Here is a 20,562-nt window from a genome sequence, read left to right as displayed (position 1 = left end):
TCAAAACAAGTTCAAAACAATACTCACTCAAATCCTTTAAAACAGTCGTATTTCTCCTCACCTGTACCAGGGATACACAAAGTTCTCCAGAACTAACTCGAACACCTACAGGTCGAAGACAACAGAAAATTAAGTAAAAAATGAGTCTATCTGTAAACTTAATCGATGATAGTCATATAAATGAAGGGTTTCATCCCAAAATGCTATATACTGTATCTATTTTTGGAAAGAAAAATGATCTGATGTTCATTGTTATATGTTTGAAAAAAGAACAAAAAAATAAACAGATGATTACATAATCTAAAACTATTTTGTAAGTAAAGAGCACAAAATAGCTTATAAACTCTATAATAGTCAATCGTATGTTTTACAATCTTTCTGTCAGAATAAGTGTCATATTTTTCAAATATTGAAGCTATTTAGATTTAAAAATCCATTACGATACCTCGGCTATCGAAGCGTCCACTTTTGAGTAAACTTTCAAGTCCAACCATGGCTGATAGTTTTCAAGGAGCAGCGTTGGCCTGTAAAAAATAAAACATATATAAGCATGACTCTTGAATGTATTCCAGCTTGCAACAACTGAAACATACATTCACCATCAGCAGCACTAAGGTGGGAAATACTGGTGAATGCTGGCCAAGAACTGGAGATTAATTTGGAGTCTAAAAGTCATATCTGGCTGAAGTTATGGTGACATCATCCCATCATTCAATGTGGCTGGTGAATGAAAAAGTTAGTTTCCTGCACTGTGCAGCACTGCTTAACAATATCCACTAGGTGGCAAACTAGTGGGTCCACACAAAACCACAGGAACAGCCTGGCAAAACCCAGTCCTGAATTCAGACAGCAGGAACATAAACTCTAATATTAAAGTTTGGTTAAAAGGGAAGAGATGCTGACTGTACCACTGACAAGTTAACAAGAAGACAACCTGGTGTACCAAACATTGCTGTATGACCTATTTGATAAGGAGTAATACATACAGTATTCAATTTTTGATTTAATAATAATCTAAAAAGATAATCTTTGCACACCTGTATGCATGTGCCAGGTGCATCAGAGGGGAAAAGATAAAATCAAAATCTATAGACTCCCGCACACTCTCTTCACTTGTAAGATCTTTATTTCAGGTTTCAGTCATGTGACTTTTGTGTCTTTGAATAAAGCTCTTGTAAGTGAAGACAGTGTGCGGGAGTCTACAGATTTTGACTTAATAGTAATAAAAAATAAAATAGTAGTATGGCATTCTTCCTTAAATTACAAAGTGTTGTGAAATGAAAGGTACAAAGCAATCAACTCGCACCGCTGGCTTCACTGAGGCCCAACAGAAATAAAACAGAAATGCATTTACATACTCCCGGTCCATCCGTTATCTTTACATTACGAGTTCATCCACTGGTGAATCTCCTGTGGGTTTTACATACCGGTGACGTTTGCACTTGACCTTCCCACACACCGCGCAGCTGTGGCCCAGAGGAAACAACTCCTGCTGCTCCTGCTGCTGTTGGGGGAAAAAACAACAACACTTGATCATCAATCATCTTCATCACACCCACACTCAGTGTATTGTAGTGTGTGATACTACCACCAGCTGTATACTCAGTGGCCACTTCAGCTACACCTCTCCATTTATAGTATGTCACATATACAGTAAATAAAGCAGAGGTATAAAGCCTGCAGACAGGGCTGAGGTAAAGCTAGTTCTCTGCTAAATGTTAGAATGGGAAAGACGTTGATTTAAGCGACTTTGAACGCGATATGATGGTTGATCCCAGACACACCAGCTCCAGCATCTCAAAAACAGCCGTAAACAGCAATGTGCAGAAGAGCATCTCAGGATACACAACTTGCCACCGAAAAAATCTGCAGAAACTGCATGATGCTATCGAGTCAGCATGGATCAAGATCTCTGTGAAACGTTTCAGTGCCTTATTGAATCCAGGCCTTGAAGAATTCAGGCTGTACTGAAGGCAAAAGGCCGGTCCTACCTGATACTGGCTCGGTGTACCTAATGAAGTGGCCACTGAAAAACCCAGCAAACTTCAATTTACAACTAACATTTGTCACTCTTGGTAGGAGCTGAGGCTCTTACCAGGAGTGACTTACAGTGAGTATAACAGCAGAATAACTTTTAATTCCTAGATCTCCAACATTACAAGCAGCCAACAGTAAGAAGTGTAAGGGTTGGAGCCATGATGTCCTGACAACAATCTCATGAGAGAAATGAGAGAGAAATCAAAAAGGAGAATGGTAGACAGGCGCGTAGGCACGCTTTGGCCAAAGCAGCCTGTGACCAGATAGTTTTTCATTATGCCACCCAAAACTTATGCTATGAAAATTTAATTTGTGCCTAGGGGCGCAGGAAGCACAGGGAGCAGAGGGAACATGTTGCCTGCAATACTAAAAGAAGTCTGACAGACTTGAGTTGATATTAATTGCTAGATGACCTATACAGTGCTTTGATGTTCAACACTAGCAGGTAGACCTTGTCTGTGACCCAGTGTTAAATAATAAATCTATGTGGAATTGCAAAATATATGTGATTTGGCTATTAATGTGTCAGAGTCAAACTACAATGCTATCACACTGAGGAAATTCACTGTTCATTCAATGGTGAAATTCAGTGGTGAAAAATCAACCTAATTCAATTTTATGGCGTACATTTTTAAGATTATTGCAGGTCGCCCACAAATTCTATTTGGCCACTTAGTGATAAAATCCCGGCTATGCCGCTGATGGTAGAACACATTTTTTACTATGAAAGCAAATTAGAACAAGTAGAGAGAGACATGGGAGAAGGTGATGTGAGATACTTTTTGAAAAGTTTTCAGCCGATGAGAGAAGATTGAAGACAAAAGACATACCAGGCAGCTGTTACTCAATTAGCTTTTTTATTTACTGGTATTTTTGTATGCGTTTGCTTCTGACTTACTTTGTTCCTTGGCTTTATAGTGAAGAGGATATTTGGGAGAAGGGACTCTGGTCCAAGAGAGCAATAGAAAGTAATGATGCCGGCCAGGAAAGACCAGAAGACCATCAGAATGTGGATATACCTGGAAGTGAAATAATTTCATAGTATTAAAAGTCATGTAGATGAACTAACAAAGAAACTGAAAAATCAAAGTGTGCATATTTTGCATGTGACAGGAGAGAGGAGGGAACAGTCAGTGTTTCCTCCGTATTCAGTCTGCAGCAGTTACCACGACTGCTGGAGTAAAGGTCGAGTTAAAACCACTGAGCCAAATTCCCCTATTAAAGATGAAGAAGTCTATTTCTCGTGTGTAGAATAAACGTTTCTTACTATCATTTAGTATCCAAGAAGTTGGTACAAAAGAAATACATTTTAGAACTGTACCCAGGCATATCTGAGTCAAAATTCCCTCTAAAAGACTAAAAAAAAAGTCTAGTCCTAATGTGTTTTTTTATTGATAACGTATTCAAAGGTTTGCTGTGTAAAACAGAGATAAAGACATTTTAGCAGTGCACCCTGCACCTCAAGTGTATCTGGGACCAGACAAAAAAAAAAGTCTAATCCTAACGTGCAGAATAAAGGTTTTATGTAAATGTATAATTTTTTTTTTTTTTTTTTAGCTCTGTACCCTGCACTACAGGTGTTTCTGGGACCAATTTCCCCAACAAAACAAGTGTAGCCCAAATATGCAGAATAGTTTCAAGTTTGATAAAAAAACAAAAAACGGATATTTTAGCACTATAATTGTAACTTGTCCCAAACCAAGGATGAATGTGGAACCAAAGCTGGAATTAACCTCAAGCATCACTGCTATATCACACTTTTGCATGATACATACCAAGCTCGATTTGTCGTTTTAAACCTGCTTTACCTCCTCTATGCAGAGAACTGCCTTTAAAACATGAAATAAAAAGGTACAAATCCATAAACTAAACAGACAAACAGCTCAGCAGCAGGTCAGACTCACCAGACATCACATGACCCACACACACACATATAATCTCACATGAATCTCCATTCCAGGCAACAAGACTTTTCATTATTTACCTGTTGAGCAGGACAGTGAAGGAGAGCATGGACAGCAGCAGGAAGCAGAAGACTGGATACTGACGGCCGACTTCTCTCAGGGCGTCAATCTTCAGCCCCTGCTTCAGATTCTCCAAATACGTCTGAATGCCTGCCATCCTTTCAATGGGACCTGTTGACAGGAAGCCGACATGAAAACACATTCACTAAGACAAGTTAACGCTATAAAGGAACGTTTTTAGTCCTGGTCACTGTAAATGATGTGTGATACGGGACAATAGTAGGGCTAACCGTTTAAAAATACATTTAGGAGGACGATGCCGAAGCAAGCTAACCCGAGATACTTTAGCTAACAGTTATTTTGATGGCAGAATATAACGATACAACTTACAGCGACAAAGCTATCGAGGCAGCTCTTCATATAAAAATATTCATTTTATCCACACGCTTAGTCTTCGGTTAACAACCAGACTAACCCGAAATTCAAGTTACTTTCTTCAAATTAAAAGTTTTTACTCCATCTTTTCCATTTTTATTTTTTTTAAACTCCCGACCGACTTCCTTGACAGATGGAATGTTTTCTAATCCAACGAACGTCACGTCCGTTAGAGAGGTCCATGGGTTTCTTGAATTCACAGCTCGGCGTGTGCCGAGTGAGCGGGGCTAGATGTGAAAAGGCGGTGCCGCGGCCTTTAATAGTTAAGATTTTCACCCCAGTTCCCCGTTTATTATTCAATTGCATTTATGTAAATTATTTATACGTTCCTATGACACGTCTGATGCCTCGTTATATGGTTTGTAGATGTGGGGATAAACTGTGTGATAAATCGAACGGGATTCCCCTTTAACGCAAAGTAAAGGACCAGTCATAAAGCCAAGTGCAGATAACAGACTTACATTAACAGCTGTGAGATATAAAACAATTACCACAACGTCAATAAAGCTGTATTGACCGGAATAACAGCAGTACATGTGTATTTTATTTTATTCTTTTTTAGTAATGGTCGAATTAATAGCAGTAACCCCAAATTAGCTGTCTCATTAAATGATAAACCATACCATGTGTGGGTACTACAGGTATCTAGATCAAAATAGAAATCAGACTATCAAAATAGAAATCAGACCATCACTACACATGCCATTATTTGCTGATCAATTTTAAGACAATTTTAATGCTAGATTTTTTGCCATAAAAATACACCTGGAAGTAGAAAAAACATTAAAAAGACCTCTGAAACTGTATTTAAGGCTTACCGGCTATATTTATCTCTATTTAAGACCTTTTAAGGCTTTTAATATGATAGTTAAAGACTGCATAAACCCTGTGTCAGCGACCCAAATCATACATATTTACAAAAAACAATGACATTCACTTTAAAATCAAGCACACAACCCAGATCCAAGTCAATAACTTTATTAGAAAAATAAGTTTAACTCACCTCACTGTACAGTATAAAACAATTTATTTGCAAGAATGCAAACACACTTGTTAGCCACAACAACAAAAAAAGAAATGTTTTGACCAGTAACATCTTTTCAAATAATTGTGATGATACAGACTGAGAGGGAGTGAAAAGTACAAAAAGTTAACAAAAAAACTGTGTTCTGGTTCTTTTTTTACAGTCTGAGGAGGAAAAAGGAGAACAAGCTGCAGAAACCCTTTAGAACTTGAGATGTTCAGCTGCTGCTGACATGCTAAACATGATGCAGGTTCAAGACAACTTGTCCCATGTCAATGTGACCAAAAGGCCGGGTTCCTGCACATTTTCATGTTAGAAATTCTGCACCTTTTTCCTAGACATTAAAGGAGAAATCCACCCTCAGCTATTTAGTCAGTTATTTATCATCAGTCTGTGATGTTCAATGCATTCCAGCAGATATTTTTTGATAAAGTGTTGAAATTTACTTTTTTGGTGAACCCACTTTCCCTCAACCTGCCTCATCAGGGTCATCCCTATGTTCCCTCAGCCCCATGTTCCCTCAGAGGGTTAGGGTTAGGGTTAGGGGGCAAAAGGGGCAAAAACATTACCTCATTGGCGGAGGTACTGATCTGAGGGAACATAGGGCTGAGGGAACATAGGGTTGAGGGAACATAGGGCTGAGGGAACATAGGGTTGAGGGAACATAGGGTTGAGGGAACATAGGGCTGAAGGAACATAGGGCTGAGGGAACATAGGGTTGAGGGAACAGTGTTGAGGGAACATAGGGCTGAGGGAACAGGGTTGAGGGAACAGTGTTGAGGGAACATAGGGCTGAGGGAATATAGGGTTGAGGGAACATAGGGTTGAGGGAACATAGGGCTGAGGGAATATAGGGTTGAGGGAACAGTGTTGAGGGAACATAGGGCTGAGGGAACATAGGGTTGAGGGAACATAGGGCTGAGGGAACAGTGTTGAGGGAACATAGGGCTGAGGGAACAGTGTTGAGGGAACATAGGGCTGAGGGAACATAGGGTTGAGGGAACATAGGGCTGAGGGAACATAGGGTTGAGTGGTCCAAGTTTCGAGTCCTAAAACCCAGAAGCGAGTTAGCATTTTTGAGCCATGGGTTCCCCCGGCTGAAAAGTGATTATGATTTGATGGGGTTTTGGTTAAAAGCCAGAAGATAAGGTCTGGCTGTAAAGTGCTGTGGGGAAACCCAGAGTGTCTTGCATACGCAAAATTTAAAATGGCAATAAAAATGTGCAATAATTCCCACCGGCGATGTATTACTAAACAGCAGCTTGCATCACTCTCTCCCCACTGAACCTCAACTCCAGTTTTGGTGATTTTCATGATTTGTTTTTGAACTTAAGAGGGTTACAAAGTCGTTTATAGGTAAATCAACTTTCATACCACAAGGCCAAATTCAAAACTCATGGGGAATAAGGAACATACAGCAAACAAAATAGGCCCAGAAATGCAAGGTACATCACCCATGTTCGTTTTTTAACAGTGTTTAAGTGTTTTAGGGTGGATTTTTCCTTTAAATTCTTAACTATCTTTGAAGAATTTGCTCATTAGCGTTCAGGTATTATGTATGATGTTAGTGGAAGAGCAACAAGACTGTTAACTAGACCATTTTCACTAGAGGATAATTTGTCACAACCACAAATATGTGACAGGACAGCTGACCTACAACCGCATACAATACATGAAATCTGTAGTCCTGCTCTTTGGACTTCTTCCATAGTGTTTTGTGCAATTCCTAAACTTTTCAGGACCTGGAAGTGATCAAACTCACTTTCTCTACTCTTCCAGACCTGCATAGGAACCCTAAAAAAGGCAGCTTCGTTGGATGTCAGTGAGCACACATCCTTCCACTGATGGGAACAACCACAACACAAAGTTAAGACCGTTTCCTCGTCAAAGAAGGAAACGCAACACAAAATTAAGACTCGTTGCCCCATCGAGGAAGGAAAAGGAAGACTGTGGTTCCTCTGTAGAGGCGGCTGTTTCCTGGCGTTCAACATTTTACAAAAACACAAAAACAAAAAAAAAAGAAAAGAACATGAACAGTTTTTCCTAGCTACTGTACAATCCGGCAACTACATCATCACACAGTTCATTTATAAAGACAGCAATGCTTGTTCAGGCTCATTTCAGGAGGATTAGCTAACATGCCCAGTGTGGCTGCACACCGAGTCTCACTCAACAGCTAAAATTCATCAAGTGCTCAGTCGTCGTTGCTTGTGCATATTTCTGAGGTGGGGGGGGGGGGGGGAGAGGGATAGGGGGGTTTTGGGGGTGGGGGGGTCGAACCCTGCCTCAGTTTCCTTAAGTACAGTTTGGGACAGGGCGGGCGAGTCCTCGAAACTGAGGTAGTTAACCAACCCTTGGTAGCTCAAGTTCTCAAAAGAACTATTTTCCTGGAATGCCCGACCTGCAGCGGCGGGGCGATCTCGCCTCAAACGCCGCTAACATTCTCGTAAAAAACACCAATCCTATCCGAGATTTCATCGATTATCATGTCTAGTCCGTCGTAAAGCTGCAGTTAAAGAACCCAAAACAAACAAAAAAAAAAAACAAATAAAATAAAATACATTAGCATCAAGCTCCACTGAGCCACTCCAAACTTAGACAAAAAATAAAAGTGCAAAGACATTTCCAGAGGGATGCCCACCATGAACTCTTACTCAGCAAGTCTCAAAAAATGGCATATTGAGGAAGAAAAGGGGCGGGGCACAGAGGAGGAAGAGGTGGTGGGTGGGGCTTATAAATGTATATATAAAAAAAAAAAAAATGTTGACTCTGAAGCAAGCAAAGCTCAAGTTTTGCTCTTCTGATTATCTTCGAACGTGGCAGTTTTTTTTGGGAGATCTGCTCCTGTAAGGCTGGAAAACCATTGGACCACTGAGTCAGTCGACCTTACCATCCCATCCATTGGCAGCCTGCAGTGTGTGACGCCATACACTGGTCAGTCTTCATAGCGACACGTCAGGACCGGCCTCGACCCCTTTTCCCTGCTAGTCAGGTAACAAAAGGAAGCAATTAGAGAATGGAAAACAGGATCGTATTACATCTACACACACATCTACTGTTCTCTCTCTCTCTTTCTCGCTCTCACACACACACACACGATAAGACAAGTTACTGTAGAGGAAAAGCGTGTGTTTAATAAAAAAAAAAGAAATGAATTCTGCGTAAGTTAGAAGCCAAACTTATTCAAGCATTCTCGAAAGACTTCCACGCTTAGTTAACATGCACATGGCAATGCCTTAAAGGACGACAAGAATTGGGATCGGGGTTTTAATTTTTTTTTTAAAAAAGGGTGGTTTGAGGGTGCAGTGGTTGGACGTGGACAAGCTTCTGGGGGGGGGGGCGTGGGAGGGGCGGGGTTAAGAGCAGCCATTATTTCTATAAAAGCAAAAAATTAAACAAAAAGCACTACAAGCAAAGTCATGCATGCCGGTTATTTCCCACCATTGCACAAGAGCACAATATTAAAACTTTCCAAAGATAAACATGCAAGATTAGTATCCAGGCCTTCAACGGCTAGGTAGATCCTTCTGGGACAAGGAAAAGCTTCACTATCAAAAAGTAATGATCAAATTGTGCTTTTTTTTCTCCCCCCCCCTGTAGTAAAAGGGACTTGAATAACAGACTTGGAGGTGGCGGTGCGAGTTACTCTTTCCACTGCATTAACAATTAGTGAATTTAGAACACCAATTTGTGAAACATCTTATTAATCAGTATGTTTTCTGACATGAGAGGAACTCATAAGGATGAAGTATGTCACTACACATACAGAGCACTTGAGATGCCAACTAGAGAAGTAGGTGATTTGGAATTTGACGGCATGCAAGGTGACATTGTAGCATGTGGCCAACATTGGCAAACCTTTGGTCCATTTTCTTCCACAAGGAGCCTTAAATTTGAAGGCAATTTGAAGAGAGAATTTGCCGAAACATGAATTTGCAACACAATTTGAGGTTTTGTACACGTGTGCGTGTATGTTTATTAAAGCAGACAAACAGCAAAGAATACAAGCCAAAATGTAAAGCCAAAAAATAGGACTGCGGTGGTCCTTTTTTTCTTTTCAATAACAAGACACGCATTACTTTGTGACAATACAAATTGTAGTTTCATTTGTTTTAAATACATGTTTAGGAGACATAAGCTTTGTTGCTGTTAGCTACTTAAAACATGGAAACCAGAATTTCTAAAAACATACATAAAGCTATAGCCAAATAGACAGCTCGAGCACATGATTGCAATCTAAAAAATTTTTTCAAACTTGGTTATGGAAAATCTTTAAACGACCAGCTTTAAAAAAAAAAAAAAAAAAAATAGAAATAAAAGAAAATAAAACCAGTTCGCCAGAAGCAGGTGGGAGTGTGACTACTGTTTGAGTCCAAGCGGATTATTAAAATATGTACAAAAAGATACCTTGCCAGATGTCACCAATTTTGAGGAAAAAAAAAAAGAAGCAGGCAACCGTATGTGATTTAGGGCCAATCAGATCAAGTCTCTAAATAAAGAGAAAAAAAAAAAAAACACGGATTTTGTTATCAAAGCCCTACTGTTCTACTTCCACTGTTGCCCAAAAGAATCCTGATAAAATTCCTGGTTGTCAGATTTGTAACCGGAATAGTTACCAGAATGATCACCACCTTGGAGCGGTTGCTGAGCAATGGGTTGAGAGCCCCAGTTCTGATTATTGGTCTGGCGACGCTTGGAATCTGGCTGGTTGTACCCATCAGCTTTGCGCTTTCCTCCTACATTTCCACCGCGGCCACCCCGCGCACCACGTACCCCTCCTCGCCCTCTCGGCTGCACGCCTCCTCTGGCGCCCCGCCCGCCTCGGCCCGGTCCGGGACCGCCCCGCTGGGAGAAGCCGGCCCTGCCCCTGGGTGCCCCGGCGCCGCCGCGTCCTCTGGCCGGGGAGGACCCGCCCCGGGAGCCCCTGCCGCCGCCCCGCCCCCGGCTCGGGGCCTGGAAGTCGTCGTAGCCGTAGTACGGGTCGTCGTAGCCGCCGCGGTAGTTGTGATAGTCATAGCCGTAGTAGTCGTAGTAATCCTCGTAGCCGTAGTAGTCAGGGGGGTAGGAGTAGCCGCCCCGGCCTCCGCCTCTGCCCCGGCCTCTGTTAGGAGGGGGCATGTGGGGCGGAGGGGCGTAGTAGTAATAGTCATCATACCTGAGGAGACAACAAGGAGGCAAGACAACATCTAAGAACTGGGAGAACAAGGTCTTCAAGAGATTCAATGTGACGACTATTCTGACAAAATGATTCAAGTAAAACTCAAGTTGGATATTATATTGGACATTTTCCAAAATGCCGTCATTTAAAAGGATGTAATCTTTAGTTGTTTTTAAATATTAAGCAACGAACACCAGATAACCCTTTGTATCACTGAGAAGCCCTGATCATAGACGCTTCTTACATTTGTGTTTTGGCTGCTTGTCTCTGGGCTTTGCGCTCCTTCCTCTTCTGATCCGGTGGCTTGGCGAAAACAATCTCAATGTGTTCTCCCTCTAGCTCCTTACCATTCATTTCTTCCAATGCCTGAGGAAAGCAGAAAATCATGCACATTTGCAACCACATCCACAAATTCCCTTTCATTAAACCATTACAAACAACTTGAATTACAAACAACTTGAATTAATAATCAGAAAAGGTGGATTCTGCGTGACAAACTATATGAAAATCCAGACAACATGCTTAGTATGCCGAAATAAACATGGGTAATGTCTATTTACAAATGTTATACACAAATTGTAAAGTGATATAGATGTGCTTTGTATCTGATGTCCTGGGCTGGTAAACAGAGTGCATGACACTTAACACCTAAATAATAAAATCTCTAACACAGTTGAGTTGAAAGGAAATACCTTGACTGCACCGTCTCTCTCGTCAAAGTGAATGAAGGCGTAGTCTTTCAGCTTCTTAACTCGCTCCAGTTTGCCAAACTGACTGAAGGTTTTCTCCAGGATTTCTTCTGTAACACCGTTGGCAAGGTTTCGCACAAATAAAACCTTCACCTGCGGGGTGAAAAGAGAGGTTAAATATCTCAGGTCCGTTTCACCTCCTGCAAGTTTATTTCAGGTACAATAACTTGAAGATTCCTCCTCAAGATATCAGCACCAACACTTCCACTGTCGATACACATTTTCCATTTCAAAAGTCCACAAGAGCCTAATTTCTTGATTATATATATATATATAAAGATTCTGGTTGCAGTTTGTTGATATGATAATTAACTACATGGTACACTCCAAAGAGATTTAACAACAACAAACACCACTGTATGTGAAACAACAGTCTACACCTAAACAAACTGTGTAGTCATGTATTGGGACTTCCCAGACTTCTTGTGCTATCCCTATCTTTTTCAAAGTAATCTTGTATAATCATATAGCAATTTTAGTTTCTACAATTAATAATCAGGATATTGGCAACTGTGAAACATTCTGTTTTATCAAGAACGCCCCTGTAGTTGATAGTCAAAATGTGTCAAAAGTGTAGAAAAATAATGTTCCTCAAACTCACAAAAAAATAACCATAATCAATAATCCTATTCATGTCTAGCAATCATTTTAGTCATACGGTAATTGTGCCATTTTCACTATTTATAAAAAGGTGCCACAAATTAAACTCAGCTTGTTGTTTCAAAATAAAAGCTGTAACTCCGGACTGTTGAGGTTTACCTTGGCCATGACCTCGGGGTCGGGGTCCTCGATGGGGTCGGCCCACTCCACCGTCACCACGTTGCCCCAGACCTTCACCTTGCCGCTCATTAGCCGGCGGCGGGCCTGAGCTGCCGTTTTGTGATCTTCGTACTCCAGGAAGCAAAAGCCTCGGTTCTTCTTCTTGTCGTCCGGTTGGTGGTAGAGTATGACGTCGCTGAGGCCCTCTGTGTGTGTGTTAGGATGAAAGGAAGAGGTTTGGTGAGAATTTACACACAAGAATAAACTTCATCCAGCACTATTAAAAAGCAAAGTTTAAGTGCTTCACAGTGAGCAGAATAACTAGGAAGCAGAAACATTTACACAAAACCAAAATCAATAAGAGTGAGTTGTGAGGAGTGTTTTCCAAGATTGCAACTGTTCCAACTGTGACTCATCTCACACACCAGAAGAGAAGGGAGCTTACCTGTGACTTTAGCAAACTCTTCAACAATCTGCTCCTTTGTTTTACTTTTGGGAATGGAGCCAACGAATAGCCTGTTATTAGCGACAGATATGCACACCCCGATGTGCTTGCCAGGGCGAATCTCATGATTATTACACTGTGGAAAGAAAGGAATAAAAGGTTATCAAGTATGTATGAAGTAACACAATGGTTGAGGGAACAACAAATGCAAAAGCTCAACCACCTCTAACAAGGTTTCGAGACCGAGTGTCACGCAACTCCAATACCTGAAAAGTCACTTCTTACAAAACAGCAGAACAGGGTGGGAAATTATCAGACGCTAGTAAATTGCTGCCGTGGCTGTTACATTAGTTTACTCTTATTACACCATTATTTGGAGTCGTATTTTAAAAGTCTAGTTGGCTGGTAAAATGAAAGTGGGCTGGAAATTTTGGGACATACTAGCTCTTGCTGCTGCACAGAAACTAGCGTCCTGACTTTCCTTCATTCTTGTTTATGGTTTTCCAACTCAGTCTGTAAAGGTTACCAGGAAGGTGTGTGACAGCCATGAGAAACTTACCAACTTCACCGCCTCCTGGGCAGCTTCTTTAGTGCAGAAAGTGACGAAGGCGTAGCCCCTGTTCAGGCCGCTCAGAGGGTCCATCATTAGCCTCAGGTCCCAGATAGGCCCCGCCTTCTCGAAGAGGGGGACCAGCTCGTCCTCAAACAAATCGCGAGGAATCTTCCCAACAAATATCTAGAAAACAACATTAATATTAAGAACAAGAACAGAAACATCCCACCTTCTCAGACAGGAACAGGTTCAAAAACAAGAAATGTTTCCAAAAACCTAAATAAAAATAAGATAAGTTCACCAAAAAACAAAATCATTCCTTTGAGAATACAATCTTGACTTTTCTCACTTGTTAAAAAGAGGGAGTGACTACGCTACTGGCTATGAACAGGCTCGAGGCAATGAACTTCAGCCATTGATCAAACAAAAGCCTACAGGAAATACAACAGCATAGCTAACAGCGGCCATTAGAAAACAGTGAGTTAGATTCCTATCCTGTCTGACAGTAAAGTTTACTCTTGGTAACCCAAAGTGAAGGACCGTACCTCTGTTCCAACAGTGGGCTGGACGCCGGAGTACACCGACTCGGGCGGGGGGCCGCCATACTTGCGCTGGCCTGTTGTTACGTCAAGTGTGTAGTTGGTTCTGTCCAGGAGTTCTTTGATTTTAGCCTCGTCTGGTCCTTTAGTGGAATCTGAAACTTTAGTCCCTTGTTTCTCCCTCTGTCTGTAAGTCTTCATTACTCCACAGAGAAAGGCACTTTTGTTCTGGAAGAGAGAAGATTAGTTTTATTTCAACGCGAGATATCCACCATTTGGGAAAAAAGTGACACCTAAACTAATAGCACAATCCGAAAATAAATGATCATCCTTCTCTGGAGGATAATAGGTAACTTAAGTACTAGGTTGACAAATCATAACACATTTACAGAGTCCAAAACATTGAATAAAGAACTTTTTTTTAAACCAAAAATGTGCAGAGTTTTGAAAACTAACCCGTCAGATCTTCACTGATGCCAAAGCCAGGCATGCGATTAAACTATAATCAAAAAGGCAGAGCACCGTTGTGAACTTACTTGCACATGTGACAGATCACTTTCTTTGAACTGGACCAGGACTTGCAGCGCTCCCTCTTCGTTGAATTCTTTCAAAGCTTCGATCGCCCTTTCATCTAGGTCACTATGCGCTACCAGGCCTGGACAGGAATACGACGACAAAATGTTAATGTGCGGTTCAAAAAAAAAAATATGCTAGTACTAAAAAGGATATTCAAATAAGTTAATTCCAAGCAGGTAAAAGCAGTGAGACAGAAGACAAGATGATGTGATTCACGCAGCCTTGAAGCAATCACAAAATATAAGGGAGGGAAAAAACTAATTATCAGTGCATTTGAATTTTTAAATCCCATTCAAACTTTGCAATTCTTATTTTTGCACCATTTGACTACATGATACCCAAGAACATAACAGCCTCCTCTACACTTTCATTAGGTAAATAACAGTCAAAGAAAAGCAACTAGTGCCGTTTTCACTCCAACCCACACTGCAATAGATCACATATAGAAACCAAACATGTCCCTAAAGAGACTTAGTAAGAACGAATATTGGCCTGTACCGGAAAGAGCCAGAATAAAACAAAGTGGCTGAAGGCGTGAAGCCCTGCTTATATTGAGGTTTCGCCGTTATGCTGCACAAACTGTTCACAGCACCACAACATGCCAAGTTTCAATACAAAATAACTCCCCAGGGTTTAGGGACAGGTTGACGACATTAACTGACAATGCTGACACTCAACTGATTTTTTCTATCAAATATTAAAGTGTTGTGCTGGAAATGAATAACGCAGCACGGCGCCACTGACGAGAACCTTTAAGACAACTGAAAATTAGCACTTCTTAAAAACTTCTTAAAAAACACGCTTCGGCTTAGACAAACAAACGTACACCCACTTCGGGTCCTGTTGGACGGGTTCAATTCACCAGCCAGACAGCTGCTCTATTATCTCTGTGTGCCACGATACCAGCTGGCCTCAAACTGCCTTCCTTGAACCCTATATGGCTACACCCATCTTTTCACCTATTGAATACTTAACAGCATGACAGTACTTGGACTGGGCCTGACACAATTGGCATGTACAGTAACAAACACGTAAAATAAGGAGAGTAGTCTGTGTCACTGAGAAGAGACAGATGGTAACAGAGGGAAATTATAGGACACCTACAGTAGAGCTGGTAGAGACACAGTGTTTGTGTTTGAAGATGCTTGCCAACACAGGGGCTTGAACCCAGGTCCTCTGCCTGTCTGCTTTGCCGCCCTGATGCTCCAATCAATCACTTAATAAGCCTTCATCTACAGTATATACATCTACAAGTAGCCCGTCTCCCTGATGCTTCAAAGCCACTTACAAGGGATGCAACAGTAGCATAAGATTCAATTCCAAGATCAGCAACACGATCACACAACATCCTTGTGACCCTAGAATGAAACATATGATAGGAAGCACTATTCCAGGAAATAAGATAAAGCAGAGCTTAGAAGAGAGATAGACTGTACTTTTTCCTTCCAGAGGAGGAAATCAGATTAAGTTGAGGAGGGATGTGTGTGTGTTGTCAAGTACGCCTTGAAGAGCATGTTTACCATCTAAGCATTTAAACACAGACCAGACAGCGGCAGAGCAAGAAAAGTTCAAAAGCTTGACTCACCTGCTACGTAAATTTCATCTAACTTTTCAGCAACTTTCTGTGGTAAACCTGCTTCCAATAAAGTCTCGAAATGTTCCGAGTGGGTGACCTCTGCAGTCGTATCCATTGGTTCTTCTGTGCCATTCCCGTTTACATGATCTGTGGCCATGTCTGCAGACATCTGTGCAGATGAGATTAGAGCAGAGTTAACAACAACACTTCAGTGAGAAGAGAGGGTGTGTTTACCAGCAACTCAGTGGTACGGATTGGCGCCACTGTTTAGGACTGGGCACGGTTTGCTAGCTGAGTGGCTAACGTTGACGGTAAAAGCCAACTGTAAACTGTACGAACACAATTTGTCGGCGCATTTTAACAGTTTTCACGTTTGCTATAAACTTGGTAAGTGATTGCAGTTGAAGCTAACCTGGCATTGTACAAAATCCATGCCCAACGCTAAGCTAGTTTCCATACACATCCACCACGCCTCTATAGACACTAGCTAGCTAGCTTGTATGGATCCCAGGCCCGAGTCTTCGCCGGGCGCGTGGAAGCGTTGACTTAAACTTAACTAGTGCAACGTTAAGGAAATGCCACATGCAAATGATTTTGGCTAGTTGGCATTTCTCTTCCTGGACATCGGTATGCCACAATTGTTTAGCCAACCTTCAATCATAAGTGCGCCTATTCTCAAAATGCCGGCTAGCCGAGCGACCTGGCTGCTACCTTGCTAACAGTGTAGCCAACATTAGCCGGCCGCGCATACTCCCCAACATTTATTAGCATCGCGCACTAACGGAGCAACAACAAACAGTATTATGTTGACTAATGGGTGGTCATCTCGGCAGGTACGTACCGTGCGAATCTTCACTTGGGTGCGCGATGCCGATTCGCAGTGTTAAAGGTGCTTAAAAGAAAGAAAAATATTCACGCCGGTGCTGCTTCGGCTGGTTTCTTTACTCCCGGGTGAAACAAAATGGCGGCTACGTAACGTCGCGAGTTCTCGGCCGTATGTAAGGGGTTTCTTGAACTGCTCCTCACGGGCTGCTCAGTTTTCACCATGGATGTCAGGGACTCACCTGACGGCTGCTGGAGAACTGAGCAGCCGGCAGGTGAAACCCTGACCGGACGGTGACAGAGACAGAAGCTGCTTTCTGCAGTGTTGAGGAGCAATTTTACTACTAATGTGGATTAAATTGACTTTTTTCAATATAGTAGACATGCCTATAACTAGCCATGTAAATATTTCGTGTAATTTTGATATTTTGACACATTTTTTTACTTACAGTCAAACTTTACAGTCAAAAGGCAACCATGTAAGCCTACATAATAATAATGCTTGCTGAGCACCACAAACAATGAAATGTATAACAAAGAGAAAAAAGTACTGACTATAAATAGCAATATTTTTTGAAATATGAATTTTATAGAACTGTATTATCGGGGGGCAGACTTTGGTCTGTTTCGATTTTACTATTATTTATTTATTTATTGTTAACTCTGGTGCCAGAGAAACATGATCAAAGATTAAAAAACACAAGTAGACTCGTGGAGAAAGCTGCTGTTAAATGTTGTCACATTAATATTGAATTAGTTTCTATTTAAAATACTAACTTTACACCATAGACGTAAAAAATCCCTTAGACCTGACCCCCACAACGATTAACAAACATTTTAGTGATTAGGGTTTAATAAATACTCATGTTATGTTCATGATTACAGTATTTTTGCCCCTTGATGACAGATTGCTTAGCTATAGCCTATATATAACTATAAATTAACTAGCAATCCTACAATAGGTTTTTGGACACAATGCAAATATCACAGCAGCTTTAAACCCCTAGGAATATGAGATACCATAGGAGATAAAGAAAATGCAGACACACTCTGAGTCCATACAGCTTACTATAACAATATTATAGTGATACAATAGGATATAAAATACAATAAAGTACAACAAGGTCGCTATAAACTCACTATTGAGTACCATACACACACACACACACACAATGTAAGTGTAACCAGTGAAGTACTGCATTGTGTGAAGGGTGAAGGAAGGATCCAGTCTCAGGATATCTTTGGAGCTGACGTCCGTTTTGTCAGTTTACTTTGCAAAGCATCTTCAGCACTTCCATGATGGTCAGTTCAACCAATCCAGGAAGCAGATCCTCTTTTATAATTCAGACATTTGCGATACAAGAGTTTTGTTAGATTAGAGCGATATTAGAGCTTCATTACAGAGGGAAGACAAAAATGTTCTCATGTTGATCTTGTCTGCTTTTTCTGAGCCATTTGAACAGCAATCAGTGTATGGTATTATAATACATATAGTAGCCTATGTATTATATGCATTATAGAGATGACCAATATGTGGTTGCATTGTTTTTGAGAAACTGTTTTATACTGTTTAAAAAACATTTCAGTGTTTTTTTTTTTTGTTTTGTTGTTTTTTTGTTTGTTTTTTTAAAAAGAACGTTTACATTGTATATTCCAAAAGTGTGCGGCTTTACACTGCAAGTGTCTGTTTGCCAGAAAATTTTGAAATAAAATCTGAGGTGGATTGCATTTAAACTCTCACTGGTGTTCATGAAGCTCTGAATTGAAGTAAAATGTTACCTTCAGTAAGTGTTAAAGTTCAACACTTAAAGTTTGCGATTTCACACCATAGTGGTGTAATATATAACCTCTGTTGTGGTACATTTAGACTCTATAGAGAGTTGGAGTACATTTTTACTGTTTGAGTGTTATAATCGTACACGTATTGGTGGATTACTCTAGGAAAATGGTCAAATGGTGGCTGTGAAGAGAACATTTTTACACTCCTAGTGTCAGTCAATCAACTCTAGATTAGTGTATATTAAACTCTGTGAATAGTGTTGGATGAACACTGTGTCCTCGGACACACCGAGTTCGGTGTACATTATCCTCTAATAGAGTTAAATATACACAATCAATACTATAATCAAGTCAATTTTGCTGTGAAGCAGCCCTCCCCTCCCCTCCCCAACCCACACCTCCTCTCTCTCCCTCTCACCATCTCTTAAACTCAATGTAGTTTTCTGATGTTTGTCTGATTATATTGTAAGAAAAGTTTGTCTGTGCTTCTATTGGATTTATAATCTGTTTGTAATGCCTCGCTGTGCTCTTTAAGCAAAGTGTTTCTGGCAATTAAGAGTTTAATTAAAGAGCGTTACAAAGTGACTGGGTGGCTGTGGGAGTCCTGGGCCCTGGGTGTGTCCTGGAGGTAAAGAGGACCCCGAATGATGCCTGATTTGGGGCTCCGTTGTCATGGACCGGCAAGAGGTAGGAAAGTGCTGGTCGGTGAGTCGAACCCTGCCCTGCTCTCCCCTGCCCTACTTCCTCTGGTTCTGCCGGCAGACCTCTTGCACTCTGGTAAGCAGGAGGTCCACACAGCACGTCAGCACTTAAAGTCATATTTTTATATAGATAAATGTCCGTTTTGCTACTCTATATCCGGTACAGTCTATCACCAACTACCATAACGCAATAGTGATTCAACCTAAAGCCAGTTTATGAAAGCTTTAACATTTGCTGTTCTAAACACCCGGGGAACCGAACAGCATCACTCTACAGCACTGTCTCTGTCCATCTGTCTTAAATGCATACAATGTTGACTGCAGTGACACTTACAATTCTCTACAGGAATAAAACAATACAGGCAGCGCATTATTTTATTTGATATTTTATTTAGTTAGGGGTGTGTGTGGGGATGATGGGTTTAGACAGCAGAAGCTTAAAAAGTAATTACAAATAAGCAAATTATCTGCAGTATACATATTTTATACTATCAACCAAAGATAACACAAAGTGTCAATGCAGTGTTGGTAGCTGTTCTCAGTGTTTTCTGGGTCAGTGAATAACAGAATACCTGACCAAATCCTCTACTCAGCTGATGACAGTATGCTGTTTTGGTTGACTTATTCAGTTTTGGGACATGTCTTCATTGTTTTGAGAGCTTAATTGCATCTTGTGCATGGAATTAACTGTTTGGTTAAACAGTGTCATCAAGAGCTTCAAAATCTCAGTTATATCACAGCAGAAGGGGTGCTGTTGTACTTTATATCAGCATGACTCTGATATAAGGCTGCAGACAGTTTGTCATGTCTACTGTCATATTTATGACACTAGACTCAAATGCCAAGGAAACATGTCAGCAGAGCTCCTGGTGTCACACACACACATGACATTGTTGATGCTTCCTGTGCTGTAGTGTCGTGTTTATGCCGCCAGGCGGAGCTCCAGAGACATCGGTTCCTTAACATTGAAGTATTAGTTTAGTTTAGTTTATTTTATTAAGTTTATTTGTCAGGGACCATGTGCAAAAGAGAACATTGATCTCAGAAAAGAAAAAAGATGGTTTGCACCAGATTATAGCTATTTGCTAATTTCCATCTGCAGTCCCAGGGGCAGGTCGACATAAAATACAGCACAAACAATACAATAAATTACAAAGTACATGTTGAAGTACAAAAAAATCACATCTAGTCACATCACCACCTATTCAGTCATTTGTTATAGTCACTTTCTGTCATTTTTCTAGGCTGATCCAGTTATTAGTCACTGCAACCGTCTGCAGCAGGGCTTCTCAAACAAAGGTCCGGATCCAGACCGAACTACAAATCAATCCGGACCGGACCTTGTGTCACATTAGATATTTGTTAATGTAACATTAGCTAATGTAGGAATATATTTTCTTGTGTCTGATGCGTTGTGTGATTGAACATGCATATATTTACTTTAC

General features: G+C 40.9%; 2 protein-coding genes across 4 annotated transcripts in view; both read right to left on the bottom strand.

The window, feature by feature from the left end:
* snx14 (sorting nexin 14) overlaps positions 1–4,551 on the bottom strand; it is a 33,375-nt gene extending 28,824 nt beyond the window's left edge. For all 3 annotated transcript variants that reach the window (XM_071910312.2, XM_078289815.1, XM_071910314.2), the window contains exons 1-6: positions 4,392–4,551; positions 4,022–4,172; positions 2,936–3,056; positions 1,428–1,504; positions 446–524; positions 62–105 (exon numbers count right to left, since the gene is read on the bottom strand). In XM_071910312.2, the coding sequence (XP_071766413.2) occupies positions 62–105; positions 446–524; positions 1,428–1,504; positions 2,936–3,056; positions 4,022–4,158 (458 nt within the window). In that variant the 5' untranslated portion in view covers positions 4,159–4,172; positions 4,392–4,551. The remainder of the gene's footprint in view (positions 1–61; positions 106–445; positions 525–1,427; positions 1,505–2,935; positions 3,057–4,021; positions 4,173–4,391) is intronic.
* Positions 4,552–9,893: 5,342 nt separating this feature from the next.
* On the bottom strand, positions 9,894–16,777 carry syncrip (synaptotagmin binding, cytoplasmic RNA interacting protein). Its single transcript, XM_071910317.2, has 10 exons — positions 16,657–16,777; positions 15,825–15,984; positions 14,200–14,318; positions 13,670–13,891; positions 13,131–13,307; positions 12,572–12,707; positions 12,127–12,332; positions 11,311–11,460; positions 10,863–10,984; positions 9,894–10,615 (listed from the first exon to the last, which is right to left on the bottom strand). The coding sequence occupies exons 2-10, from the start codon at positions 15,982–15,984 to the stop codon at positions 10,006–10,008; spliced, it is 1,902 nt and encodes a 633-aa protein (XP_071766418.1). The 5' UTR covers positions 16,657–16,777; the 3' UTR covers positions 9,894–10,005.
* Positions 16,778–20,562: the final 3,785 nt, after the last annotated feature.

This window comes from Centroberyx gerrardi, chromosome 18 (assembly GCF_048128805.1).
Source record: "Centroberyx gerrardi isolate f3 chromosome 18, fCenGer3.hap1.cur.20231027, whole genome shotgun sequence".
In the NCBI taxonomy this organism is placed as follows: domain Eukaryota; kingdom Metazoa; phylum Chordata; class Actinopteri; order Beryciformes; family Berycidae; genus Centroberyx; species Centroberyx gerrardi.
This window is presented reverse-complemented; position numbering and strand designations above follow the sequence as displayed.

Excerpts from the sequence above, each read along its gene's own strand:
- syncrip (XM_071910317.2), bottom strand. The coding sequence starts at position 15,984 with ATGTCTGCAGACATGGCCACAGATCATGTAAACGGGAATGGCACAGAA. Across the intron at positions 12,333-12,571 it reads AGAGTTTGCTAAAGTCACAG|AGGGCCTCAGCGACGTCATA; the intron begins GTAAGCTCCCTT and ends ACACACACACAG. Across the intron at positions 10,616-10,862 it reads CAAGCAGCCAAAACACAAAT|GTATGATGACTATTACTACT; the intron begins GTAAGAAGCGTC and ends TTGTCTCCTCAG.